The 27551-nt window shown below is 46.9% G+C and overlaps 1 protein-coding gene across 5 annotated transcripts in view; it reads left to right on the top strand.

Moving 5' to 3' along the window:
• The window catches only part of ANKRD26 (ankyrin repeat domain containing 26), a 915250-nt gene that overhangs the window by 508932 nt on the left and 378767 nt on the right, over positions 1 to 27551 (top strand). For all 5 annotated transcript variants that reach the window (XM_069627947.1, XM_069627948.1, XM_069627949.1 and 2 more), the window contains one exon: positions 24878 to 25091. In XM_069627947.1, coding sequence (XP_069484048.1) covers positions 24878 to 25091 — 214 coding nt within the window. The remainder of the gene's footprint in view (positions 1 to 24877; positions 25092 to 27551) is intronic.

Here is a 27551-nt window from a genome sequence, read left to right as displayed (position 1 = left end):
CAATTAAAAGTATAGCAGCACAAATGAGATGTCTGTTCTGAGCAATCACAGGTACAGCAGCCCTGATGAGGTGAGTGTTCTGAGCCATTACAACAGCCGGTCAGATAGCACAGCGAGTAGAGTGCTCGCTTTGACATCCGTGCGGAGCCTGCTGACGTAGGTTTGAATCCCGGCAGGACCAAACTCAGCCTTTCATCCTTCCGAGGTCGATAAATGAGCACCACACACTGTGGGAAATAAGCAGCGCTCAGATACCTGAGGGTTCGTAGCGCTATATAAATGCACAAACAAACAAACAAGTATAGCAGCCCTAAAGAGATGTCTGTTCTGAGCCATTATACATATAGCAGTCCTCATGGGATGTGCTTCTTCTGAGCCATTACAAGTATTTCAACCCAAATGAGATGTCTGTTCTGAGCAATCACAGGTATAGCAGCTCAGAGCAATCGCATGTATAGCAGCCCTGATGCGGTGTGTGATCTAAGCCATTACAAGCCTAGCAACCCTGGAGAGTTGTATTCTGAGCAATCACAGGTATAGCAGCACTGATGAGTTGTGTGTTCTGAGCCATTACAAGTAGAGCATTCCGGATGAAATGTGTGTTTTCTGAATCACTAAACAATTAGTAGTCCTTTTGAGAAGTCGAAAGTTAGATCAAATGTTACAATTGAATGTTACCTGCATTTATATGCATATCTCTGATGCAGACTCTGTAACTCACCGATCAACATGATTTGAACTAACAGGCTGCACAATAATCTCTGCAGCAGGGTTATTGACCTACTGAGCTGCCTTTCCCAACAGGCTGTTGACAATGAGAGGCTCATGGGGTTAGTGAACTGGCAGTTCCATGTGAAGCTCACCTGACATAAACAGCCTTTAAAAAGCTCTATGCCCGTTTGGACTATCCTATATTAGTCAGGAGACTCATAATGAGGCTTTGAAATGTGCTAGATTTTTGGCATTGGTACTCCGTAATTGGACATGGGAGAAGCAGACATTTTGAAAAGCGCAAGACTGAGCAGAAGGGATTGAATTATATGACAGCAATGCCATCTTCTCACACTGTTGGAAGTTGGTGGGAAGAACTCAGACACTTCTTGCTCTGTACTTCAGCTCACTGCAGAAATGCCAATACATGTTCGTGCTTTCTTAACAGCAGCTCTGTTAAGAAATTCAGTTACTGTCCCAAAACATAGCAGTCCTGCTAAGAAATGTGGGCATGATGCGATCAGCCCTGCTGTGAATATTTGGCATTGTGCCATGACATGCCTATAGCAGCTCTGTTGATAAATTAGGCTACTTTGCCTGAATATATAGCACTCCTGTTGAGAGGTACCAGTACAATCTATACCACTGAAAATATATACAGCACTGCTTCTACCTGTATCCATTATACCCGACGTGCATCTCGGGCAAGTACCGCTTTCCCGCTTGGAGCTGCTGTGTTTTCCTGTTTGAATTCAAGAAATTTGCCTGCATTCTAACGTTGTGGCTGCCGCTTCTGGTTGCCAAGGAACAAACAACAAGGTGACTCTTATTAGCCAGTGACGCATGCCCACTTTAACTGTGTCGGCTTCCTGCATGTTGCCATGAACATTGCCATGAACCTTTGCTGACGCCAGTTTCTGACGCCATTCTGTTTTCGTTATTCTAGTGTGATTGACAGTTTGGTGGCCCGCCTAAGCTCCACCCGGATTGGCCTGTCAGCTTTGCACACCCAGTGGACTCTGTACTTAGCCCAAACGCACGCGCATCGCGTGAGCGCATCTCGCGCAAGTACCGAGACAAGTACTGCTTTCCCGTTTACCCGCGTTAGTTACGGAGTGCGGCAATCATTCATTTTGTTTTCTCTAATTTGTATTCTAACCTGAGTTTGAAGTTACATTTGAAGTTTGTTTGGTAAGCAATTGCAACTGTTTTAATTCATTCTGCCAATTGGTGAATGGTGTTTCTGACTTACAAGCTTACCACGAACATGCCCGAAAACGCTGGTTCCCTCCTCAACCTCGCCCCGTGTGGCGATGTGGTAGCACCATGACCATGATTTTTCTCTGCTACCACGCTTACCCCCCTTTTACCGCCAGATAGATCTGGCCTAGTATTACCATCCAAGTTTCCTTTCCCGCCTCCAGCTCTTGAAGCTCCTCAGATTTCTGGTTCCCACACTTCTTTGCTCACTCCTAAACCCAGACCCAGCGTGTCTTCTCGCACACCTAACAACTCCCCATCTGTTTTTCGCACTCCGCAGGCATGCATGAACACCCATCCATTGTCCGATATCACCATGCTCAATTCTGTGAATCCCAACTCCCTGGCTCCAGGCCAAGGTCTTGCCCCTTCCCCGATACAATTCCCATCCTTGCTCCCTGATTCCTCCGACATTTTCATTCATGCGTCCCTAAGTGAATCGCCCATTTCTTCGAGGTCAGAGGAAGATTTGGAAGGGATGTCAATCCACTCTTCCGTCATCCATTCCTCCTCTTTCATTCACTCGTTTGCCATGCCGACGCCACAAGCTCACCAACAGCCTCTGACTGACAACATGTCCCAACAACTTGCCTTGATCCAGTCGGCTCTCATTTCCATTAACTTGTCTATTTCCACCATGAGCAAGCTCTATGATACCATTGACAAACTTTCCAACCAGTCGGCTCTTTTTGAGGAACTTGCCAAATGGTTGCATGCCAATGGCTCTATTTCCACTGCTCACACATGTGCCAGTTCTCTCACCAGCCACATTCAAAAATCAGCCCACCAATTGTACGGATGTTGCTGTCGCTACCGAACCAGTTCCAAACTCCTCATCCCATGATTGCTTCATTGTGCCTTTAATCAGCCATCTCGCGTCCATCCCAGGTGTCATTCGACCTATTGCTCCCTGTTCTCCATCTGTTCCATCCCCGAAAACTGTTCCTGATGACCCCGTATCTGCTCCTCCACCTACTCTTGAGTCTTCTTTTGTTTTTCGACTGTTCCCTCACTCAAAGCTACTTCTGCTGACTTCGTGCCTGTTCTTTCATCCTCTTCTGAGCTTTCTTTTGTTCCGCTGATTGTCCCAACTTCAGAAGTTGCCTCACATGCACACCATTTGCCTCCTTCCTCAACTTCACTTCATCATGTCAACATCCCCCAAATTTGGGTAATATACCGAAAAAACCAAAAACCTGGCTAACCTGAAACACACAACATACACTCACGGCTTTCTTCAAAGCACTGGGTCACCCTTCCAATTCCACCATGCCCCAGGTCCCACCAACTTTACCAATCCAATCTCAGGTCCCCATTACTGCTTCTGACATTGTGTCTTTGGGCCCATCTACTCGAGCCTTACCCCCTCAATCTGCGAGTCAGTCAGTTTCTCTTTCTCCATCAAGTCAATTGGTTCAATCGATTGAACAAAATGAGTCTTCCCAACACACTGCTGCTCAGACTGCACCATCTTAAAAAAAAAAAAGTCTCCTTTCAAACTCCTCTTGCTTTACCTGCACCCGAGAGAGCGCTCCTTCTGCCCTTGCACTTTCTGATCTCAAAGCCAGTGTTGATGCTTACCCAGCTCCGCTGACCCCTAGGGCCGCTATCCCTTTGATTTCGATGCAAGACGAAGAAAATGCATTGCGCTCTTGCTTCAGAGTGAATCCAGTGGCGGCCTCGTTAAAGTGGACCGCGTCAAATTCCTCTTTTAAACCCTCACCCAAACATCCAATGTCATCCCGTTCTCACTCTCCTTTCATTCTCAAGTGCCGTGATGGGAACTTTCCAACGTATGACTTAAATCGGTCTAGCGTCCCGATTATCTTTGGCGACATTGAGGACTTGCATGATATTTCCACCCATGACATAGACCAAATTGAATTCATTTCCGAAACCAGTTCCTCTGTGGTCAGACTTTGGATCCCATCTGGTGTAGTCTGTAACTCAATTTGGCGCTGCAAAATGAAGCTTTTCGATTTGGGTTTCCTCCTGGCACTAGATCCTGAGTTCCCGTCGAACACGATGCATTCGCATAAGTCCAAATCTAATATCTATCAGGGCTTAACCAACACGAATATCAGTTGTTCGCCAATCCCCTCTCATCGGCCGTCTTAACCATTAATTTCTACAAGTACATCGCTCCTGAAACTTGCCAGTTGGAACACTCGAGGCAATGCCCATTTACAAACTTCTATGCATACATTGTCTCATATATATCACATGCCTTACAAGAAACCTGGCTTCTAACTACACCTATATGGGATGGTTTTGACCTTACTCTGCTGCCGGCAATTCCTAGCAAGGGCAGACCTTCTTCTGGTCTCCTTGTTGCAGTTAATTTGAAGATTGGTTTCACCATCTCACCCTGGTCTTCAGTGCTGGCTCATACCCAACTAGTCAAGATTACTCATCACTCCAACACCATTGCACTGGTTAACATCTACCGTAACCCTCTTGGACAAACTGATGAGTCCTTCTATGAAGGCCTAGCCTCTATTCTTGATATGGTGCTGTTAACTCCATGCATATCTCAGATAATTGTTCTAGGTAATATTAATCTTGATTGCTGGAATCAGGCTGGTTCAAATCATGCAACATGCATGCGGTCCTCTTTTATGAGTCAGCGCAACTTCCACATGGCAAATGGTGCAGTTTCGGGCGACCTCCCACCTCAACACACCTGGCACAGAGGATCTAGCTCGAGCACCATTGATTATATCTATGTGGACGCTGGGCCATTTCCATTCGTTGACAAATTGACCATTAATGACCAAGCCTATAGTGACCATAGATTGCTATCCAAGGATATTCTGTGGACCCTCTCAAAAGGGGAAGTCCGCCATTTTACTCCCAAACTGTTCACTAATTCAGCAAGATCACGCGTGCTCTGGAATGTATCTACCTTATCATCTTTTAGAAGCATTATTCAATATAACGCACAATTGGGTCATGCAGCGCATTACTCTGATCTTTTGCGCCCTTTTGTCAGCACTTTAACCATCCCGGTGAGGTTGAGTGGTAAACACAGACACTCCTTTGATCCTGAAATTCAAGTGGTTAGAGCTGATTATCGGAGTACGTTAAAGGCTATCCTACTGTCCAACTCTTCGACGTGTAGGCATGACCTTAACACCATCAAATGCAGATACAAGAATTGGCTCAGAAGCAGAAAGGCCCTTCTCTACCAACATGACAGTGAATTGATGTCCATGGCCATGGCTAATAGAAAATCAGGATCTATGTGGCAATTACTCCATGCCCATACATCTAATTCACAGGGTGCCTCTCAGATCAATGGGGTCTCAGACTCATCCTGGTTGACACACTTGTTGTCTCTATATGCTGACCCAGAATTCACTAAGCATACGCACAAACCAAATTTTTCCTCTGTATGGGAAGTGACTTTTCGATTTCATCGATTCATGACCGAATCATGAAAGCAAGCTCTTCTAGGGCCGCTGGTCCAGATGGCCTCTCGAATATGATCTTTAAGGCTTACCCTCTGGAATGGGCGTCTATCTTAAACATCATCTTTCGCAACATCTTAAGGTCCCAATTAATCCCTCCATCGTGGAAGACATCAATAATTATTACAATTTTCAAAAAGGGCGATCGTAGTTTACCATCTAACTACCGCCTCATTGCCTTGCTAGACGTCCCGGGCAAGCTCTTCTGTAAATTCATCCTCCGTGATTTTAACGAATGGACTTCTAATTCTCATTTTCGTACCCCCTGCAGACAGGTTTCGTTGCTGGCATGGGCACTAGCATCAATTTATAGTGCTTAAATGCACTCAAAGCGCAATGTCAGTCATCAAAACAACACGTTTTATTTGCTTTTGTGGACCTTCATGCTGCGTTTGATTCTGTTAGCAGACCAATTTTATTTTCTAAATTACTCCGAGATCACTGTCCTTCAACACTATTCGACATATGTGCTTTACACACAAACACTTCTATCCAAATCCGTCTTTCTTTGGCCAGTCGTCTGTCTCCAAGCATTCCCACGGCACGTGGATTAAAACAAGGTTGCCTTCTAGCCTCGGCTGTCTTCAATTATTTTATTCAGGATGTTAAATTTGTCTTCGAAAACATCATCTCAGACTCTGCTAAATTCAATAATCATCCCATTAAAGCATTAATGTACGCAGATGATTTGGTTCTTATTTCCAAAACCCATTCTAGCTTACAAAATCTTTTGAATGCCTTTCATAATTATATTCAACGTAATGAATTAAAGGTAAATACTACCAAAACTCAAATTGTATTGTTCTCCCCAAGGAAATTTAGACCGATGACCCATTTGTGGACTATCAATCATATTCCTTTGACTGTAGTCCCTCATTACACTTACCTTGGGATGATCTTTGAGGGCAAATTACATGCAACAGGTCATGTCATGCGCCTGAGCATCAAATTGACCACAGCCATTTCGCAGGCTTCACTTCATACTGTTCAAGTACGGCAAATTCTCTGTAAATCCCGTATTGCATTTCTGGAATATGAATGTAGTGCCCACTTTATTATATGGACTAGAAACCACTCATGAAGACCTCTCCTCTCTATTTGTGCAATGGGAAGCAACATTTTGGAGGCACGCATTACGTCTGCCTCAATGTACTCCCTGCCCCTGGATCAGATATGAGCTGGGTTTAGTCTCGCTACCAGCTCTTTACAATTGGCGAATCTGTGCTCTTTTTACTAAATGCCTACTCTCGACCAACAATTATTCGATTTTGAAGTTATCCAATTTTATATGTTCTCTGTTACACATGCCTTTATACATACTTGGCTAACAAAAGCATATTGTATCTTGGCCCATGCGGAGGTATGAATTGATACTTTACTCACAAACCCAGACAGAGCGAAATCTAAAATTTACCAAGCAGATTGGATCCTCACAAGACACTTTTGTTTACAGTACAAAGATGGTGATTGACTTAGGTTTCCACCAAAGAAAATCGAACTTTAGCACCCTACTTGATGCTTTCACCATCCCCAAAATATCGTCTTGGTATCCTCCGACTGAGGTTTAACCTATGGATCACTAGAGACATAAAGGTTAGACGTAAGCTCTTACCAACAATTATTAATTTCCGTCGATTCTGTATGACCTGTCACCTGGTTACTGAATGTGGTACACTTGGTGAAAAAAGAGAAACACATTTCTCAAGATACTGTAAATATGTAGGTAACTTGGATCCTCAAGACTGTTGGGCAATTATTCTAAACTCGTCCTGTAAAGCATTACAAATTGCCACTGTTAATTTTTTGAATTGTTTCAATCTTGAACTGGTACTCTGTTAGATTCTCTAGCTTAAAAACTGACTTCCATGAATGACATGTACATTTTCGTTGCATACTTTTATGTTATGTTTTTATTATGATGAATTGTTTTCTCTTCATTGGTTATATTATATGAATGAATTGTTTTATATTTGAAAGGTTGATTAAATTCAGCCAATACAAATAAAAAAAATTATACCTGAGTGTGCTGGCTGGTCAGAAAGGGAGTTACAGTTCAGACCACATGCCTAGCTATTTGTTGCTCTCTAAGAAAACAAACGATGTATAGTGCCCTTTCATGCACATGCTATCTTAAGACTAAAAAAACACATCTTCATATAGAACACCAAAAAGTTTTTCCTTCTCACAAAAGCAAAACTGCTTGCTGGGAAGCTCTCCTAAAAACTTCAAGAGATGGTATTGTAATGTTTATTTGTATAGCGCCTATACACAAGGCAAGGGTTTCAAAGCGCTCAAGGAGGGAGGTAAAAAGGGGAAAAAAACAAGTCCTTCATGACCTCTGAATTTCTGAACGATAAGTCTGCACAGGCAGAGTAAGTGCATATAATACAACTAACAGTGGAGATAACAGCAAATGGGTCTGGCAACGATTCTGCAGTTTTTCCAAGTGCATTGAAGCACCACCATGCAAGGAGGGGAGACAGGGAAGATAGACAATCTTCAAGGCATAGTACGTTCAGATCGTGCAAGTGCACAGACGGGACAGGTGAGGGAGTGGAATCCAAGTGCGCCCAGTTAGTCAGAAATTGGGTAAGTGCTGAGATATGCCATTCTAATGGGTCATTGACCAAGTGCAGTAGCAATGAGGGAAGTGCAGGCTCGGAGGCAAGTGCGAGAGGACTGGCGAGGGAGCCAGGGACCTGTGTCAGGTTTTCACATTCTATATCTCACATTAGCAAGATTCCTAGGAGAGGAGGATGTGATTTTTTTTTTCCTTAACTAACTTTCATTAGAAAGATGAAATGTCCCCAAGCCAAGATGGTGGAGCACTTTCTCAACAGTGATTGGTTTAGTTAATAGCAGGCAGTATTGTGATGTCATTTAAAATGTTGCTTACAAATCTAAACTGCCTTTCATTGAAGTCTTTATTAGAGTAGGTCATGTTTTTGTTAGCTCCTATAGATATAATATATTTTAAAATCTTTAGTGATAGTTTACTGAAAAACCTTGAGTTTTACATAGAACTTAGTATTCAAGTTAATGTAAGTCTGCAGTTGAAGAAAGTATCTAATATTCAAAGAACTCTGAAGCTGAAGCATGGTATCCAGAGAACCAGTTGCCACTGAATTGATGCTGAGCAGCTGTATTCAGTTATTCAGTAAAAGCTAAGTGACCTTTGGAATTTATTTTTTGAAGTTTCATTACTGGAATGCAAGTGAAATTTAATGTTTGTTTTTAACCAAGATTGAACAATACTTTTGTGAAAACTGTTGGTTCTGTAATTTTTGATTATGCGCGCGGTTTTAGCGTCGCGTTACTAATATTAAACAGCTAAAATACTAATCCAATTTTTTCTTCGTTTATTTTTGAAGCGCTAGTCGCGTGGTTTTGCTCGCGTACCTTTTCGGCTATTTTTTCTACGAGAGCATTCTCAAGTCCGTAGTACTCACGAGCGTGTACAGTGAACATTTGGAAGCGCGCGATTAGAAAAAAGGACCCAAAGACGTCGTTTTGCGTCGCGGCCATTTTCGAAAATATTTTTTCTTCAACACAAGCGCGTATCAACACGAGAGAACTTCGAAGGAGTATTACAGACCTAAAGAAGTTAAGAAGTTTATTTCTTCTGATTTAATTCATCATTTGCACATAATCTCATCTTTAACAAAGATAGTACAAGGTATAGTTTTTTTTTTTATTTCTTAAGTTAAGTTCTAAAGAATTATGTATATATATATGAGAGAGATTTAGTTATTTTTTATATTTATCCTTAAGGACATTTTCGAGAGTGAAGAAGAAGAAAATATTTATATATAAAGAAGCAATAATGACCAGAGTCAAGTCACAGCAGATTACATACAATTAATCATCTATCACGAAAGAAAGTAAATAGCATAACAGCAATCACAGCTTAGGCTACAGGTATTTTAAATCTATTAATCACATGATTAGTTTTGAGTTTTGAACTAGAAGAAGGTGTTCTAAAACTGCATTTTATTTTAGGAACACTACTGAAAAAACTAATACCAGATCTTTCCCGCGAAGACAGACAGAAGTGCCAGCAGTAGGAGTTCCAGAGAGTTCCAGACTTGTTGTCTCTTTTCTCTCAATCCACTTCCCCTTTCCCCTTGGGTTTGTCTGTCCGGTAGTTTTATAATTACAGAATTGTTGGGCAGACAGGCTTAGGGGGTTTAGAGGACCAGCTTCACTCCTGCAGGATTCTTCAGCATCAGGCTTGACAACCTTTGAGACTGAGGTACACCCGTCGGCCAGTCAGCAAGCTGTGTGGAAAAGGAGGGAGAGAGGGATAGAGCGGAGAGAGAGAGGTTAGCAGGGTAGAGGGAGAGAGAAGGAAGCGATGAGGAAGGTCTTAAGGAGTTTCCGGAACTTAAGGAGATCAGGCTCAAGACGGAGGGCCGCAAGGAGGCTATTCCAGAGGGAGACCCCTGTTGAGGATAAAGATCTCCCTCAAAATCTCTGCTTGGAGAATCATCTCACTCGCAAGAAGGTTGATGGTAGATGAGCAGACGGTTCGGGAGGGACAGTATTTAGCTAGGCATTGTTGCAGATAGGTAGGTCCTAGGCCCCAGAAAGCCTTGTGGACAATGCAGAGGGTCCTGAACTTGATCCTTGCAGCCACAGGGAGCCAGTTGAGAGATTTCAGCGCCGCAGAGATGCGGTTCCTGGGCTTGAGGCCAAGGATAAGTCTTGCGGTTCTGATCTGAATGAGTTGCAGAAGGCGCAAAGCAGAGGCAGGGATGTTTAGAAAGAGGCTGTTGCAGTAGTCCAGCCTAGAGAGAGCCAGGGCTCTGGAGACAGTGATCCGCTGGGGGAAGGTGAGAACAGGAAGAGTACTTCTGAGGAGGTGCAGCTGGTAGTTGGATTTTTTAGAGATGTCCAAAATATGAGTGGGGAAGGAGAGTGTGGAGTCGAAGATGACCCCAAGGTTTTTTGCCTCGCAGGTGGGTGACGGCGCAGGGCCAAGGGAGGCTGGCCACAGTGAGAGTGGGAAAGCAGGAGTCCCAATGCGAACGATCGCAATCTTACTGGCATTGAGGCAGAGGTCGTTTGCGGCACACCATAACTGAATTGCGGACAGACAATCAGATGTGAGCCAGGTAGAGGAGGTGGCTGAGGGTAGCCTGAAGGAGAGTTGCGTGCCATCCGCATAACACTGGAAGTTAGAGATGAAAGTGACAATCACACGTGACAGGGCAGCCATGTAGACATTTAAGAACCAGGGGGATAGGTTAGAACCCTGGGGAACGCTGCAGGTTGAAAGAGTGATTCCATTAATTTCCAATTATTAAATCGACAACAATATTTTGTATCAGAGTGGTTGCATGCTCTGGAAAAGCACGTTTTCGAAAGTCTCTGATCCCATTCATTTCAATTAACCAACAAATGTGAATACTTTGTAGAGGAGAGGTCACGGGTAATGAATAACACGTTTTCAAAGGTCTCTGAGCAAGGAACTGTGCAATTAAAATGAAACTAACAAATACTGAGTTACAAATAAAGTGAACATGGATCATAAGCCAGAGGCTAATAATTGAATGTAAAACCCTGCTACTAAACAGAATTAAAAATGTTGAAACCAAGAAGAAGGGAGAAACCTTTAAACCTAAATAAACCATTACATGTAAACCAACAACAGTATGCTGAAATCCTAACCAACAGTGGAATTTCAACCTGCATGCCAGCTGCAAATTATTTAAACTAACATTTAAACCAACATTAACTGAATCGTGGAACCAGAATTATTTTGTGTTTCTTTTGAACTGTGTCACTTTAATCTTGGGGACGGGAGCCCTGAGTTCGAACAAGGAACAATTTATTTCCATGGATTGCTTTTTTCCTGCAGATTCCTCATCTTGATAGATATCCTCATCCAGCTCTGCTGCTCTGAAACCTTTTTGACAGGGGGTGTAGTGGAGCTCGATTCGGCCGTCGATCCGTCTTGCTTAGTGCTCAGTCGTCGGCTCCGGTCGCGATGTCAGGCGTTTATATAGCACGTCACTACGCCCCATGCTTCAGTTCCTTTTGTCTGTGCGCTTGCATGCTGCATCTGGAACACGACCTCGAGTTTTACTCATTTCTTTTGTCAAAAATTGACTTTTCTCTTCAGAAAACATTGAGTGCGATGTTAACAGGGTTTCAGTCTTCAAGAGGTGCACCGATTGCCAGGCCAAAATGTTGGTGACCGACCACCACAACGTTAGTCTGTGGTGTTTGGGGTCGAGACACGACACTGAGGCCTCTGCGTCGTGCTCGAAAATGCAGCCAAAATCCCTACGGGAAACTAGCTTTGGGCCGACCGTCCACAAAATCTCCAGAACGGTCACTCGTCCGATCTTCTGAGGCTGAGACGGAGGAGCCTACCCCTGAAAAGGGGAAAACATTTTTTTTTAAAAAACAAAGAAGCGGTCCCATTTAAGAAGCCATTCTTCTTTGACTTCCTCGCAAAAGAAGAAGCAGTGCTACCATCATCGATGCGAGTTCAGCATGTCGTTGGAACAAGGTAAGCCCTCGGCGGGGCCGACCACTTGGGAAGAGTGGGACAATTTCAAGACCAAAATGCTTTACATGTTTAGGGATCAAGCTGCTGTAGGTGTGGTCGACCAGCAAGCCTTGTCAGCAAATGTGGCGCTTGGTGCTGCTGACCCCGCGCTAGCAATTCGATCAACACCATCAGCGTCAACGACGACTGCAAAGGTGCGTAAACGCCATTGGCTGTCTATCGAAGGCTGTCTATCGTAAGGCTGATGTTCACGATATCCATTAGTCATCGAAGCCTTCCTCAGCGCTGAAAACCCTTCAATCAGCGCCAAAAGCCATCCCATCGGCTTTGACAGCCGTCCCATTGGCATCCATGGGAAAACACTTGATGCTGATTGTCGGCGATGATTCCTTTTTACCACTGTCAAGGTCGTAATTCTTCGACTCCTTGCAGTCAGTCTTCAACGTCGATCCCATCTATTCTGGCACTGGCAGTGTGTATTTATAACACGCTTAATACCCAGCAGTTTCTAAGCACAGACCCGGGGATCAAACCTGTGTTGCTCTACGCCGTCTTGCTTCCAAGGCGAGCGCATTGCCCCTGAGCTATCCTCCCGGGCTTCAGACCTTGATCTCCAGCAGGCTCCGCCCTACACACTTACTCATGCAAAATTCAGGGCTCTGGTTGAAAGGGTAGTAAACACCCTTGGTTTAAAATCTTCTGCTGCACCCTTCAAGGGTACAAACTCCCTGACATTCTGGACAAAGTTACTGCAGTTGAACATAATATGCCATATAACTCGGATACATCTCCAGACCTTGATCTCCAGCAGGCTCAGCCCTACACGCATACTCATGCAAAATTCAGGGCCCTGGTTCAAATGGTGGTAGACACCCTTATCTTAAAATATTTTGCTGCACCCTTCAAGGGTACGAAGTCACTGACATTCTGGATGAGGGCCCTGCAGTTGAGCATATGTCATTTAACTCGGCTATAGCAGACCCCTTAGCTTCCTTATGGCAACATCCTTGCACAATCCCACCACCCCAGTAAAAGCCAATTTCATGGGCAAGTATAGGCCGCATGAAGAGACCCTTCTTTCCTCGCTACACACCCTTCTCCAGAAGGTGCATCTTCCACAATTACCAACAGACTTCCGGCATCCACATCCAATCTGCCTCCGGATAGGGAAGGAAAAAGGTTGGACGCAATGGCCAAGAAGGTTTTTACTTCTGGCAGCATGGCGCTCAAAGCCACCAATTTAGCCTGCGGATTTCCAAAATACTACTTTGGCTTGTAGAAAATCTGTGGAGCATGCAGCTGAGAATGCCCCCGAAGGCGCAGTGCCGGCATATTTTTACAGCTGGTGGAGGATGGGAAGGTGATAGCCAACCAGTGATTGCAGATCGGCCTGGACGTGGCAGACTGCGTTGGCCGTTCAATGGGGTCAGCAGTAGTGATGAGGACATATGCCTATCTGAAAACCTCTGGCTTCTCCCCAAATGTTCAGAACAGGTTACTGAACATGCCTTTTGAGGGAGATTTGTTTTTGGGCCAAAAAGCTGATGACTCTTTGTAAAAATATAAAGAAAATTGCTGCTAAATCGCTGGGCCTAGTTGCGCAGCTGGCCAAGCCTGCCTTCAGCTTTGCCTCAAGAGGCAGAGGCTACAGAACGTATGTTCCATGCCAGGCAGGGGCAGAGGTGTTTCTCGTGTCCCGGAAGGGGCAGAGGGGTTTCTAGAGGCCAGTGCCAGTAGCTGGGGGGAGGGGGGACTCTGCCCTCTAAGCCGCTTTGATTTCCCTTCCCACGACTTAACGGTTGGTGGACGGTTGGCAGGACATTGGCCCCAGTGGCAGGAGATTACCATTGATGCCTGGGCCTGGCAGACAGTTCTGTGGGGTTATTGTCTGCCCTTTTTAGAAAAGCCACCAGACAGACCCCCACAACCTCCAATCCAACTGGAACAGGCCCTTCAGAAAGAACTGAGAGCCCTGTAGTCGAATGGTGCCCTTGAAGAGGTACCTACCGATCAGTGAGGGTCGGGCTGATATTCCCATTATTTCCTGGTACCCAAGAAAGGAGGAGGTCTCTGTCTCATTCTGGACCTCAGGGCTATAAACAAGTTCCTGAGGAAAGACAAATTCAGGATGGTGATATTGAGAGAAATTCTCCACGCTCTCGAACTTCAGGACCAGCTGATGTCAATAGACCTACAGGATGCTTATTTCCATGTGTCGATACATCAAAAGCACAGGAAATTCCTAAGGTTCCTCTTAAGGGGACAAGCACTATCAGTTCAAAGTGCTTCCCTTTGGGTTGACCTCCGCTCCAAGGGTCTTCACCAAGCTCATGGTGGTAGTTGCAGCTCACCTCAGGAGATCCGGGGTCCATGCATTTCCTTACCTGGACGACTGGCTGATCCGGAGGAAGTCAGCGGGGAAGGTTTTGTTTCATCTAAAGCACACCTCCCTACTACTGCACAGGCTGGGCTTCTCCCTGAACTTGAAGTGCCATGTGACACCAGTCCAAAGGCTCCAGTTAATCGGAGCAGTCCTAGACACTTAATTAGGGAAGGCTTTCCCTCCCAAAGAGAGAGCTGACAGCATAGCACAGATGGTAAATGTATTCCAGAACTACGTGACTTTACCAGCGCCTTCCTTCCTCTGCCCCTTAGGTCTCATGGCCTCCTGTATTTTTCTAATGCCAGAGGCCAGGCTGCGCATGAGATCTTCAGTGACTCTTAAGGAGCCAGTGGTCTCAGTACCTGGGAGCCCTCCCAGATCCCCTGAGTGTCCAACCAATTGGTCCTCGACTGCAGCAATCTTATGGCGGGCAAACCCTTCTGGCCTCCTTGGCCTCAGACCCGAGTGGTCACAGATGCATCTCTAAAGGGTAAGGGTGCTCACTGCGAGGACATGCAGGTGAGCAGCCTTTGGTCAGCGACGGAAGTCAGGTGGCACATCAGCACGCTGGAGTTGCGAGCCATCAAGTTAGCCCTGAGGGCCTTCGCCCTGTCTCTGAAGGGGAAGCATGCCCTAATGGAAAACACAGTGGCCATGCACTACTTGAACAAACAAGGTGGCATGTGCTCCCGTCCCCTCTGCACAGAGGCGATGCAGCTGTGGTTCTGGTTACTAGAAAACCGGGGTCTCGGCAGTTAATCTGGCGGTGACAGAGATCAGTTTGGTGGGTGCTCTGAGCAGGCAGAGCACAGTCTCACACAAGTAGGAAGTGTGCCAGGAAGTCCTGGAAGAGGTCTTCTCTCTCTGGGGTACCTCAGCAGTAGATCTGTTCGCCACAGAGTCCAACAGGAAGTGCAAACTGTTTTGCTTGAGGGAATTCCCAGCGAACGACACACTGGGGGATGCATTTCTGGCGGACTGGACTTTCCCTCTCCACTACACCTTCCCTCTGATTCCCCTCATTCCTTGGGATCTCAGGAGGTTAAAGAGATTTTTTTGAGCGACCATGATCTTGATCACCCGGGGCTGGGCGAGGAGAACGTGGTACTCCGATCTCTTGGAGCTGGCCATCTGTCCACCTCAGCGTTTGCCTCTGCGTCCGGATCTCTTGACCCAGTCAGGTCAAGTGCTTCACCCGACCCCAGATTCCCTCAACCTACATGCGTGGCTCTTGAGAGGATGAGGTTGATGACTGAGACCTCCCGGAGGAGGTACTTGAGGTGTTGCTGGCTGAACACAGACCGGGTTCCCCCAGGGATCAGGGCACATTCAACCAGAGGGGTCTCAGCTTCTACAGCGCTACAGAGGGGGGGGGGGGGGTTCCTGTTAGAGACATATGTTGTGCGGCCACATGGTCGTCCTTGCACACATTTACCAAGCATTATTCTTTGGATGTTGCACGTGGGGGGTTGAGGCACGGTTTGGTAGAGCAGTTCTGCAAAATCTGCTTGTTTAACACTTCCTGCCCTCCTCGGTTATCCTAACTGCTTGGGGAGTCTATCAAGATGAGGCATCTGGGGGAGAAAAGCAATCCATTGAAGGAGAAAATACTTACAGTATTGATCTTTCTATGGATTCTTCTCCCGCAGATTCCTCCTCGCCCTCCCATCCATCCCTGCTCAGAAAGCTGTTATGGCTAAACACTTCTCCCTAAGCGAAAGACTGTAATGGCTCTAAGGTGACTGCATCTATTGGCTAGACGCTTGTTTTTATTAAAAAAAAAGTGTTTTATTATTCCAATTTGTAATTGATTGGGGTCTCCCCGTTGGGACGATTCCCATTGATAAGTTTATATAGGCTTGTTAGCCTTCCCTCCTGTTTTTCCTCTGCGGAGCACGTGTGGAAAAAAGGGAGGAACTGAAGCATGGGGCGTAGTGACGTGCTATATATAAGACGACTGACGTCACGCCCGGTGCGGACGATCGACCACCGAGCAAGACTGATCGACAGCCGAGTCAAGGTCCACTAAGCCCCCTTTTAGAAATGTTTCCGAGCAGCAGAGCTGGACAAGGATATCTGTCAAGATGAGGAATCTGCGGGAGAAGAATCCATAGAAAGATTATTACAGTAAGTAATTTCTCTTTCAAGGCTATCATTTAAAACTTGGGGGGTTCTAAAAAGGAACATTTCATTTCAAGGTTGTTTGAATTATAACATTTGAAACTCGGGTTAGAGAGACCTGAGTTCTAATCGGGAACATTTAATTTCAATGTTGTTTGAACTGTACAACTTGGGGAAAAGGAAAACCTGAGACCTGAAAAAGACTATTGCATCCTACACTTCTTTTTGGGGTACTGTTTTATACTTGGGGAGGGGAGCTGAAAGGAAGCTGTGAGCTGGAAGAAGCTCTGAACATTGTTTAACACTGTTTTCTTTTGGTTACTGACATGCCTACACATTGTATAGATTAAGTGTGAGGGCAAGCATAGGTTTTGGATGTAGACAGATTCCTAAATTGAACTCTTTGACTCAGACTTTCCTTAGTTTTATTTAGGTTGGGAAATCCCACCTTAGCATAGGTTAAGTAAGGCCTTTTCTCATCCTGACATTTTAGTTAATAAAAATTATCGTTTTGAATCTGAAATCTGTTGTCTGTGTCCTCCTTCATGATGCCTTTATAGAGTACAACGTGGATGCATGCCACAAAATTCTTTTTGGATATACAGGAGAGGATCCTAGACCTTCCGTTTGTAGGGACAGACCTCTTTCATTCGTCCACTGATGACGAGCTGACAAAAAAGACGACCTCAACACAGACTGCTGTCCTTGGCCATCCTGAGCAAACCAGGGCAAAAGTCCTTCCCTCAGACATAGGGTAGGTTGGACTTCAAAACATGCTCCTTCAGCAGCTTCAAGCGGTTTAGGGACTTCGGTACGTGGTGACCAGACAGGTCCCCCAGCAACCACAGGAGGAAGCAGCAGAGGACCTCACAGGGCTTTTTTCGCTCGCCCTCCTCCGCTCCCGCCACAGATGCCAAAAAGCGATAACGTAGTGGTCAGGGAGCACAGCTCACCGGTTTGGGGCCGGCTGGTTCTCTTCGCGGACAGCTGGAAGCGTTGTTTCGAGAGTCCTTGGATTCTTTCAGTAGTCTCCACGGGCTTCAGTCTCCGTCTTCCTTTTCCTCTACCCTCATCCCCTCTGCTTCAGATAGGGTCACCAGTATTGTTCCACAGACAGGGGCTCTGGTTTCTACAACCAGGGGGTAGTCCTGGACCGGTCATTCCTCAACTGATCTTTACCTCTCGAACGCTTTAAGATGATCAACCCAGCACACATAGCGTAGTCACTGTGCGCAGGAGACTGGATGTGTTCCCTAGACCTCAAAGAGGTGTACCTTCATGTCCCCATCTACCAGCTGCACCAGAAATTCCTGCGGTTTACGATCATGTTGCACCACTTCCAGTACAAGGTGCTGCAATTCGGCCTCAATTCAGCCCATTGTGTGTTCATGAAGCTCATGAATGCAGTGGCTGACCACCTTGACCTGAAGGGCCACACCTCTATCTGGACAACTGGCTGGTGAGGGCGAGCTCACCCAAGGTTGCAGTGCACTCCTGCCAGCAACTAGCCGATGTTCTCCGACAGCTAGGGTTCTCCCTCAACCTAGTGGAAGTCACAGTTGAACCAGCCCAGGACCTGGTGTTCCTTGGAGTGTGCTGGGACACGGCCTCTCAGTTGGTGTTCCCCAAGTTCCGAAAGGCTCCAGTACCTTCTCAAGGCAATAGTGCACTTTTTGGCCAACTAGACCACCTCTGTGTGTTGGTTCCAGCACCTTCTAGGCCTAATGGGGTCATGCATGCTCACAGTTAGGAACGCCCACCTCAAGATGAGACGACTTCAGTTTCACCTGGAAGCCAACTGGGACCAGGAAACGGAGGTGCAATCGGACAGGCTTCCTAACCCTCCATCCCTCCTTCTAGATCTTCACTACTGACTTTTGGACTGCAATCTGGCAGTGGGAGCCCCATTCACCCAGCCAGAGCCCACTCCTGTAGTGACAGTGGATTCCTCCCTCTCCCGCTGGGGGACTACCCTGGATGGCTATTTGATTCAGGGCGCATGGTCTAGGACGGAGGCCCTCCTGCATATAAATCTGCTGGAACTCGGGGCAGTGGGCCTGGCTATTGGGACAAGGCTGTTCTGATCAGGACCGATAATTCCATGACAATGTTATGCTTGAACAAGCAGTCCGGCACCCGCTCTCCTCTCCTGTGTACATGGAGGCGGTGTCAATCTGGGAGTGTACCATGTCGGAGGGGATATGGATCTCCGCGGTCCATCTCCCGGGGGACAACAGTGCGGAAGCGGACCAGCTCAGCAACCTGGGTTCAACATCTGAAATGGGAGATACACATCAACTGTTTGTTGCCCCTATTTCAGAAATGGGGTTTTCTGGATCTGAACCTATTCGCAGCTCCTCTGAATTCCAAGTTCCCCCTCTTCGCTTCATGGGCGGTGTTGGGGGTGTCTGGGGGATGCTTTCCAACTCTGCTGGCACGGCTGCAGGTGTTATGCGTTTACTCCTCCGTTGCTCCAGTGGACCCTGCACAAATTTCGAGCCTCGGTGGGCTACAACCTCATCCTGATTGCCCCCCACTGGCCGTCGAGGGCTTGGTTCTCGGACCTGCTGCAGTGGCTTGCCTGGGGCCTGTCCTTCTCCCGATCCCCCGCAGGGCTTCCTGATGTAGCAGGGCGGGGCGGTGGAGCATCCGGACCCGGCCAGGCTGGTCCTCTCGGCCTGACTCCTTAACAGCTGAAACTGCACCGCTCCCAGTTTTTGGACGACAACTGGGAAATCATCCAGGAGGCCCTCCACGCGTTCAGTACAAAAATAAGTGGACCAATTACTGTCACTGGGCTCACGATAAGGGGCTGGACCCCATCACCTGCTTCCTTGACGATGTGCTGGCGTTTTCTGCACATCTGGCTCATTCCGGTATGCAGGTCGTTACCTGTTGCACCTATTTGACGGCCATTGGGGCAAGTATTCTCCAGAGCAAATGTTTTCAGCAACCAACACAGAACTTAACTTAAGGGCCTTATCAAAAAATGTTGGCCCTTAGTCCAACTCAGCCTCCCAGCAGAACCGACACCAAGGATGGCACTAAGAAGATCCAAGAATCGCCATGCGAGAACTGGGCGCAAAAACGCTAGATCTACCCTCTGGAACATGCAGGAAATCCGGGGCCATCACCCTTGTGGCAATTGTACAGCATGTAGACAAACTAAAAAACTGCACTCCTTCCCCATTGATGGGAAAGAATGGCAGCTCAGACACTTCTCAAATTGCAAAACAGCTAACGCTATCTATCTGATTGAATGCCCCTGTGTTCTCCGATATGTCGGTCAAACATCCAGACCCGTGCATAAGGGGATAGGGGAACACAGATCCAGGATCTGTTGCAAAACGCACACAGCAGCACTTGTATCCCATTTCATGGAACTACAGCATGGACCAGACACATTCACATGGTGGGTGATAGATAAAGTACATGACACATCCAACATCATCAGTGCCTTAAACTTCAATGAAGCATGGTGGATTTTTAAACTTCAGGCCACCACAAAAGGATTAAATGAGGCCCTTCCCGCTGCACACTATACTTAATTGTATCATCATGTACACTTGAGTTTTTGAAACTCTTAGACTAGGTCTCCAGCTATCCTTGTGAGCTTTTAGATTGCCTAGCTTCTCCTCACAGTTCAGATTGCCTAGCCCCCACTCCCTCCCACCCTCTTATTGTGACCCCCACATGCATCATTGGGCGCTTCTCCACCCTGCTGCCTATATTGTGCCACACACCAGTGGTCCAGTGATTCTACTTTTGATCAGAGCACCTTGCGAGTGCACCTTACTCGCGTCGCCACTGCAAAGTGCCTGAAACTGGTGCACCCACTTCCATTTGCCTCTAGATCCATCCACCAAGTCACAGTGCTTCAAAATGTTTCCACAGCACACTGCGAGTGCACTTCACTAACGCATGGTACTTATACGAGTGGTATTGGATGTCGGCAACAGGTGCTATACCAGCCATTGCCTATGTACAGACAGTTACATGTCTGGATGGTCCCACTGTGTATCGTAGCACATTCCTAGTACCAGTCATCCTATACTAGTCGTTGGGCTTTGATACCGCCCACCCCTCTTATTGCCTCGATACATACTCTGTACTTTGCTTTCTTTAAGCAGTTACCATAGTTCGGCTCAACCTTGAAGCTTTTTTCACAGGGCTTAGGGCTAGCCCCGATTACATGGAGATAGCCTCTTTCCAGCCCTCACCCCGTCACAGCCGCTCCTTCGGTCTACAAACTATACATTCACAGTTGCTTTCTTCCCTTCCCCAATAGGTAACCATGGCGACACGACGCTGCACTTTGTGCGCATGGGAGGTTTACGGAGCCACTGCACCTATACACATGCGCACCTCAATCGGCTCGCACAGCTTCTTTGCCTGCTGTACGTGCGGGAGGTCCGGATTCATTGCAGCCGTCTCACCATTTTTCCAGCGCCATTCTGCCACAGGTATTCGCACAGACCTCACACTTCCGGAGACACATAGGGTCTCATCACGACTTTGGCGGTAACCCTTAAATCCGGCGGTCGCGCTATTACTGCCGGATTTAAGCGTCCGCCAAATCAGGACTTTGGCGGCTTTCGCCCCAGCTCTTGGCTGGGGGGAAATCCGCCGAAAATTCGCGCTACTACTGCCGGCAGGAAATCCGCCGGCGGTAAGAGCGTGAATTTTCCCCTTTGAGCCCAATGGGGAATGGGGCATTCCCGAATGGGCTCAATGGGGAATGGGGAATTACATTACCGCCGAACTCGTGATCCGGCACTATTAGCGCCGGGGAGTTCGGCGGTAGGACTAATGCTGCCAGCGGTAATAACGCCGGCGTTACCGCCAAAGTCGTGATCAGGCCCATAGTATGCTGCATGGCAATTATTATGGGGCCCCTCACAGGCATTTATACTTTATACTTTTTGTCCCCGTCTTGATAGGGTGCGTACCCCCGCCGCCAGGAGCTTCCTTTTTAAAGACTGCACTTTGAAGCCTTGGACGCAAGTCGTACACCTACAGGTAACTTTGCCAGCCACTGCATGGTTTTTGTTCTTCATGGCTGCCACCATCACGCTTCCTCCCAGCCGTTTACCAACCCTGGCCATTTGTTTTCCCACAGGCTTCTTATGACATTTATCCTGTCTGTACTGGAGAGGACGCCATTATACTCACACCCAGCTTTGAGGAATTATTAGCCTTCCACCATTTATTGAGCAAATCACGTAGCAGCTCAACACAAGGTCCGTCACAGGAGTGCAGGGCTAGTTGCACTTTGCTCTGTTATTTTTAGCAACTAGGTTTTTGAACCTATTTATGTCATCCCTGCTTACTCCATTTGGTTACACGCCTAATACTTTGCCCTTATATGTCCCACATCCAGGGACACCTATTATTTCTTGGTCCTAAAAGAAGGCTCTCATCCAGTTGAGCCGAAACGTCAGTGGTCATTGACCCTTCCCGGGGCTTGCACTTACTATGGACCACAAGAACATCTAACTTACATTCCAGACATCGACCAGTCCCATGGTCACCCTTTCTTGCCAGGCTTGGTAGCCCTTACACCCAGGTCTCCATTTTGATCCCTAGTGGGAGCTCACATGAGAAACTGGGGGTTCTGCCTCTTGTTGTTTTTCAGCAGGCAGGTCTTCGGAACTTATGAACATTGATGCATACTAATGGAGAGCGTAATGTGTTATCAGTGCGTACAAGATGTTATGGAACACACGCATCTTCAATTTAAGTTTTGAGCAAATTACTTTTATAATGCTGTACACAATATGACTGCAAATGGTGTGACATTGTTAGATTTGAGTTTGACTGCTTATGTATCTGAATAAACGGTGGTTTGCATTTATGAAATTGCATAAAGCTCAATCAGATGTATATTTGGTATATTTGGTAGCTTTTGTCTGGTGTATACTGTTCAGATGCACCTCAAAACTCTAACTCACATCTAAAGCCAAATAAAACAGGCGGATGTAACTACAATGTGTTTATTTTCAGTGATACAAACTGTTAAAATCATAAAGTTTAGATTTATTGTGCATTAAATCATTGCATAAACTTTGTTGGAGTGTAGGACGCCCCCCTTGTTTATTCTGATTCTCAGCCCTTTGATCCTACCCATTACCGGGCTGTCCCTCCTGTTAACTTAACACAGTAGTTATGGCTCACCTTAAGGTGTTGTCCAGGTGTTTTCCGCGGGCACCGGCCGCACCCGACTGGGACCTCAAAGTGGTTCTTGCGGCTTTGCGGCGTAAGCCCTTCGAGCCGATGACCTCGGTGGACATCATGCTGGTTGTGCTCAAGACAGTATAGTTGGTAGCGCTCACTTCTAAGCACAGAGTCAGCGAGCTGCAGGCTCTGTCTCTTTGCAAGCCCTTCACCACCTTCCGCAATGACATGGTTGTCTTGGGCACCCATCCAAATGTCTTGCCCAAGGAGGTCTCTCCTTTCCATCTGAACCAGGAAATCTGCCTGCCGATGTTCTTTCCGAACCCGCAGATGGAGGCTGAGAGGGCGTTGCATTCCTTAGATTTGAGGAGGGTGCTCAAGTTCTATCTCTCCCTGACAAGAAGTCTGAGGTGTTGTTAGTCATCTTCGGGGGCTCTGCTCCCAGCACTCTAACTCCCAAAGCTTCCATTGCCTGTTTTATGGTCCTGGCCATTTCAGAGGCTTACCTGGCCATGGGTAAGACTGTTCCTGCAGGGATTCATGCCCACGCGGTCCCAGCCAAGGCTACAGCTGTCGCCTTTCATAGACACATTTGATGGGAAGTCATTAGCAAGGCAGCAATGTGGGCTACTCTGTCTGCGTTCTGTAAGCACTATTCCCTCAATACTAGCTCCAGGTGGGATGCAGAGTTCAGTCAGGCGGTTCTGAAGAACCGCTTTGCTTCTGCTTATGCATGAGGCAGGTTGTCACAGCTCCACCCAATTGTGTTGTTTGGTGGGATCACTCTCAAGGATGGAGGAAAGGGGACGGGATGGATGAATAATTAGTTACTCACTGTAGTGACATAGTCCTTGGTCCGCTTTCCTCCATATGTCCCACCCACCTTCCCCCGCTAGTATGCCAGGGGCTAAAATGATCAGCATAGCATAACCAGGTATTCAAGCATCCGATATGTAAAAAGGGGACTTAGGTGAGGTGCTGGAGGGCGGGGTCTCGGGTGCGTTACCACGCCTGCACCCCTGCGCGCTATGCTAAATTTAAAGGGGTAGCTCATTTTCCACTGCCAGAAGTTCCTGTACCGTCCCCATGTTGGGGTATGCCCACAAGGATGGAGGAAAGGGGACTAAGGACTATGAGTGCTCTAGTCAATTCAGTGAGTAACTTTAATAATTTCACCACGCCTCTCCAGGTCTTACAATCTATCCAGCTATCTTGCCCTCCGCTCGGGGTCTTGCAATCAGTTATTTCATGCCAGGGCTTGCAGCCAGCCCAGCAATCTCCCTTGCCTCTCTGGGTCTTACAATCTGGTCTTCCACTCCAGATCTTACAGCAAGTCCAACAACCTTCCTCTCTGCTCTAGCAATTGTCTTCTTTCTTAACACCACACCTTGCCTTCATTGTGCTGTGCTTCAAAACTCTATTCAACTCTTGTCATAGAAGAGGGCCCTTATATAGTGCCACGACTGACTAGCTTCCCCCTGATTGACTGGAGGGGGCACATGCCCGCTTTGGGCAGGCTCCATGGCAGGGATTATTTGTAGTCCTGAGTTTGAGATGTCTTTAAATAGGAAAGCCACCATCTTGGATCCCACTTGAGTCTGCTATTGGTGAAGGCTAGCAAGGAGTTGCTGGTTTGTTCCCCTTCTCTGAATTTCGTTTTGGTGCCCTCCTGTTTCAAACAGCTCAGGTTGTGTATTAAGCGTTTTGCCTGTGGGGTGAGAGATTGTTTGGAAACATGTTTCTCCTTTGTTTGGTGCAGTGCTAGTATCCTTTCCTGTGCTTTTAACGGAGGTTGCAGGTGGTTCTGGCTCTCTTTTGCTGGCAGTTGTGAGGGAGACATGGGTTCTCTCGTCCCCAGTCTTCCTGTGAATGTGGGAATGAAGAGGGGCTTGTGCCCTCAGTCTAGAGCTTCTCCGTGTGCTTCATGCATGCAAAAAAAGAAAAAGGAACAGTAGGCCACTGGATCTTTTCATAATAATTGCTGCATACGTGAAAGCATTTCCTCGGAGTATGATCTTATGGTATCAAGCCCCTACGTACAACCATAAAACATGTACCCACCCACAAACATGCACCCATGTAGGACGGATTTTTGGTGTAGCATTTTAGATGAAAAGCTTTAAAAGAAATGATCCCCTTGTTATGAACATATGTGTTCATTTTTGTGTTTGTTGTCAAGCTGTTCTGTGTTCTGACATACTAATTAAATGGAAACGTGTCTTCTTTTTCTTTGCCCTGCAGATACAGTCAGTCTCATAAAAATCCAAAACATAGTACATGAGTATGAAAGATTGATCAAAAAGGAAAATGGTCGCTATGAGCTCCTTTTAAGCAAAGTGAAGACGCTTGAAAGTGAAAGGAAGGAGCTGCAAAAAGTAATTGAAGAAACAAGAGAAATGAAATCATTACTTGAACATCAAAAGGTTGAATGGGAAAGTGACCTTAATAGTGTGAGGTAATTGTTGATATTGGACTGTTTAAAGCATTAGAAATGTGTTATTTTGCTTTATTTGCTCCCGGGCCGGGAGGATAGCTCAGGGGCAATGCATTTGTCTTGGAAGTAATACAACGCAAAGCAGCACAGGTTCAAATCCCAGTCCTGTGCTTATAGAGTGGTCTTGGGTATTAAGCGCGAAATGAAAGATTAATTAAAGCCTTGCTGTGATGAGATCTGGGTGTTAATCCATCTCTACGGTCTACGTTAGTAGTGAAGGTCCAATCTTGGACATCTGTTTGTTCTAAAGGTGGGTAGGATTCAATGCGGTTTAAGGCACTGTATAGTAAAAGCTCCAGACCATATGCACACAGAGTAGTCTTTGAGTTAGACATACAATGGCTGTTACATGTGAAATCACTTTGCATTACCAGCTTGTGAATGCTGCATTTCTGTAAATTTCTTTATAAATGTTTTTATTGTACTTTGTTTTGTGAAACACCTTTTCAGAATCATCCTGTGTTAAATGGGTGCCCTCTCCCCATGTGAACACATGTTCTTGAACTTTTTTTAGAGGCCAGAAGGGGATACAAAACAGCTTTAAATCCTCCACTTTGCCTTGTTTGCGCTACATGTTGCAAGGAGGGATGTCAGAGGTGTATGTAGAGAACCGTACACGCCTCTGAATCTTTTCTCAGAGTGCACAGGTCTTGCTTTCAGGACACCACCATGAGTTTTCTCACGCTATTCCAGGTTCCCTCCCAAGACTTCGGGTTTCAAGCCTTGTCATGACTGCATAACACAGATCAGCAGCAGCACTGTTTGGTGCTTGGCTCTAGATTGACAACGAGGTCTGCAGCTCTTGACAGTCAATGCAGCTGGAGGCAGGGAGAAGGTGTAAGGTCTCCACAAGGCCAAAGGGAGTCAGCCCCGCCCTCCCTTTATCACCCTTTCTATTGTCCGTGCCACAAACTAAGGAGCCGTAGCACTTTGGAAGAGATTGATATTGCACCCTATGACCTCTTCCTTATTCAAGAGCAGATCCTTGTCCTCAAAGCAATAGTGCCACATGTCCCCTTCTCAAAGCCATTGTAATCATAGGGATCAGTACCTGCATTGCTGCCTGATAATCACGTACTGTTCGTTATAATGTCTGCCCCTGCATTCAAAGGCCTGTTTCAAAGGCCTAAACTGACTGTCTGGGCCTGGGCACACGATCACCAGAGCCCTGCACCCATCCGGGATGCCCATCCTGCAGAGATTTACATCACCCCTCAAGCGCGTCTGCACCACTCAAACCTGGCCACCGGGGACCTCCGTCGGAGCCACACCAACATCCTGAATCTGCAGAGCAGCTGGAGACGAAGCCCCTTCAGCCAAGCCTCCCTATTGGCTGCTGGGTCATGGAAATGATCCTGCTTTGATAGGCTGGCTGGCAGAGCCGGCCTACCCTGCCTTGATAAGCTGGCTGGCGGAGCCGGCCTCATTCGAAGGCCTGCTTCAAAGCCCTAAACTGCCCGTCTGGGCCTGTCCGCGCTGGGATAGCCACTAGCATTACCAGCATCCAAGGTATGTGCTGAAATCTGCCTCCCCGTACATTGCAACTCTATTTCTGCCCAAATTACTTCCTACTCTCTGCACTATCCCACCCACCCCTTTCTCACTCCAGGGGCCCCGTGCCACTACTGCTAATTGGGCCCCTGGTCCCTTCCCCACTGCCGCTAGCCTCAGAACATCATACCAGGCCTACCCGCAGAGGAAATGTCTCTTGCCCCGTGCCATGGCTTCCTAAGGCTAGCGCACCTTGGCATGAGAACCTCACCCCCCTGCACCTCCAAATCCCTTCCTATCTCACTCCCACCTAGGAATTCCAAGCTACGTGCGTGCAGTACCCCTCCTGACATCCCCATTTTCGACACAATTCACCAACGCACTACACATGGACCCTAATCCGACTCCATCCAGCACTGCTTCACCTGTCCTACCCAAGATCAACCCTCCCCATCAGAGCACGCAGCACTATCCCTATACCCAATTGTGACATACTTTCAACCAAATTAGCTCTCTCTCACACCTCCACCATCACAATGCACCTCATGTATCAGACGCCCGGCCCGCCACTCTCTTTCGAAGAGGAGCTCTTACATGTTCTACTCACTAACTAACCCCACTTCGAAACTTTTTCTGTTCAGCGACCTAAACCTAGGACAAAATGATGAAGACTCCAGTGCCTTGTCTCTAGCAAACTCCATCATTGCCCTAGGGCTCATACAACATAGGCTGCATTTTGGACTGGCTAGTAGACCTCAACTACCAGCCCTTCATTCTCTCTAACCTTTGCTGTTCGTGGACAGACCACCACTGCATTTCCTTCACCATTCCCATCACCAAACCGCCCCACCCCTGCCTCCAACTCTAGCACGCAGCTCTTGTAAGCTAACCACTGCTTGGAGAGCTTCAACTAGTTGACCCACATCTGTG

This window comes from Ambystoma mexicanum, chromosome 12, assembly GCF_040938575.1.
Source record: "Ambystoma mexicanum isolate Mex_15411 chromosome 12, UKY_AmexF1_1, whole genome shotgun sequence".
NCBI lineage: Eukaryota > Metazoa > Chordata > Amphibia > Caudata > Ambystomatidae > Ambystoma > Ambystoma mexicanum.
The sequence above is the reverse complement of the archived record's forward strand: the minus strand, read 5'-3'. Positions and strand labels throughout refer to the sequence as shown.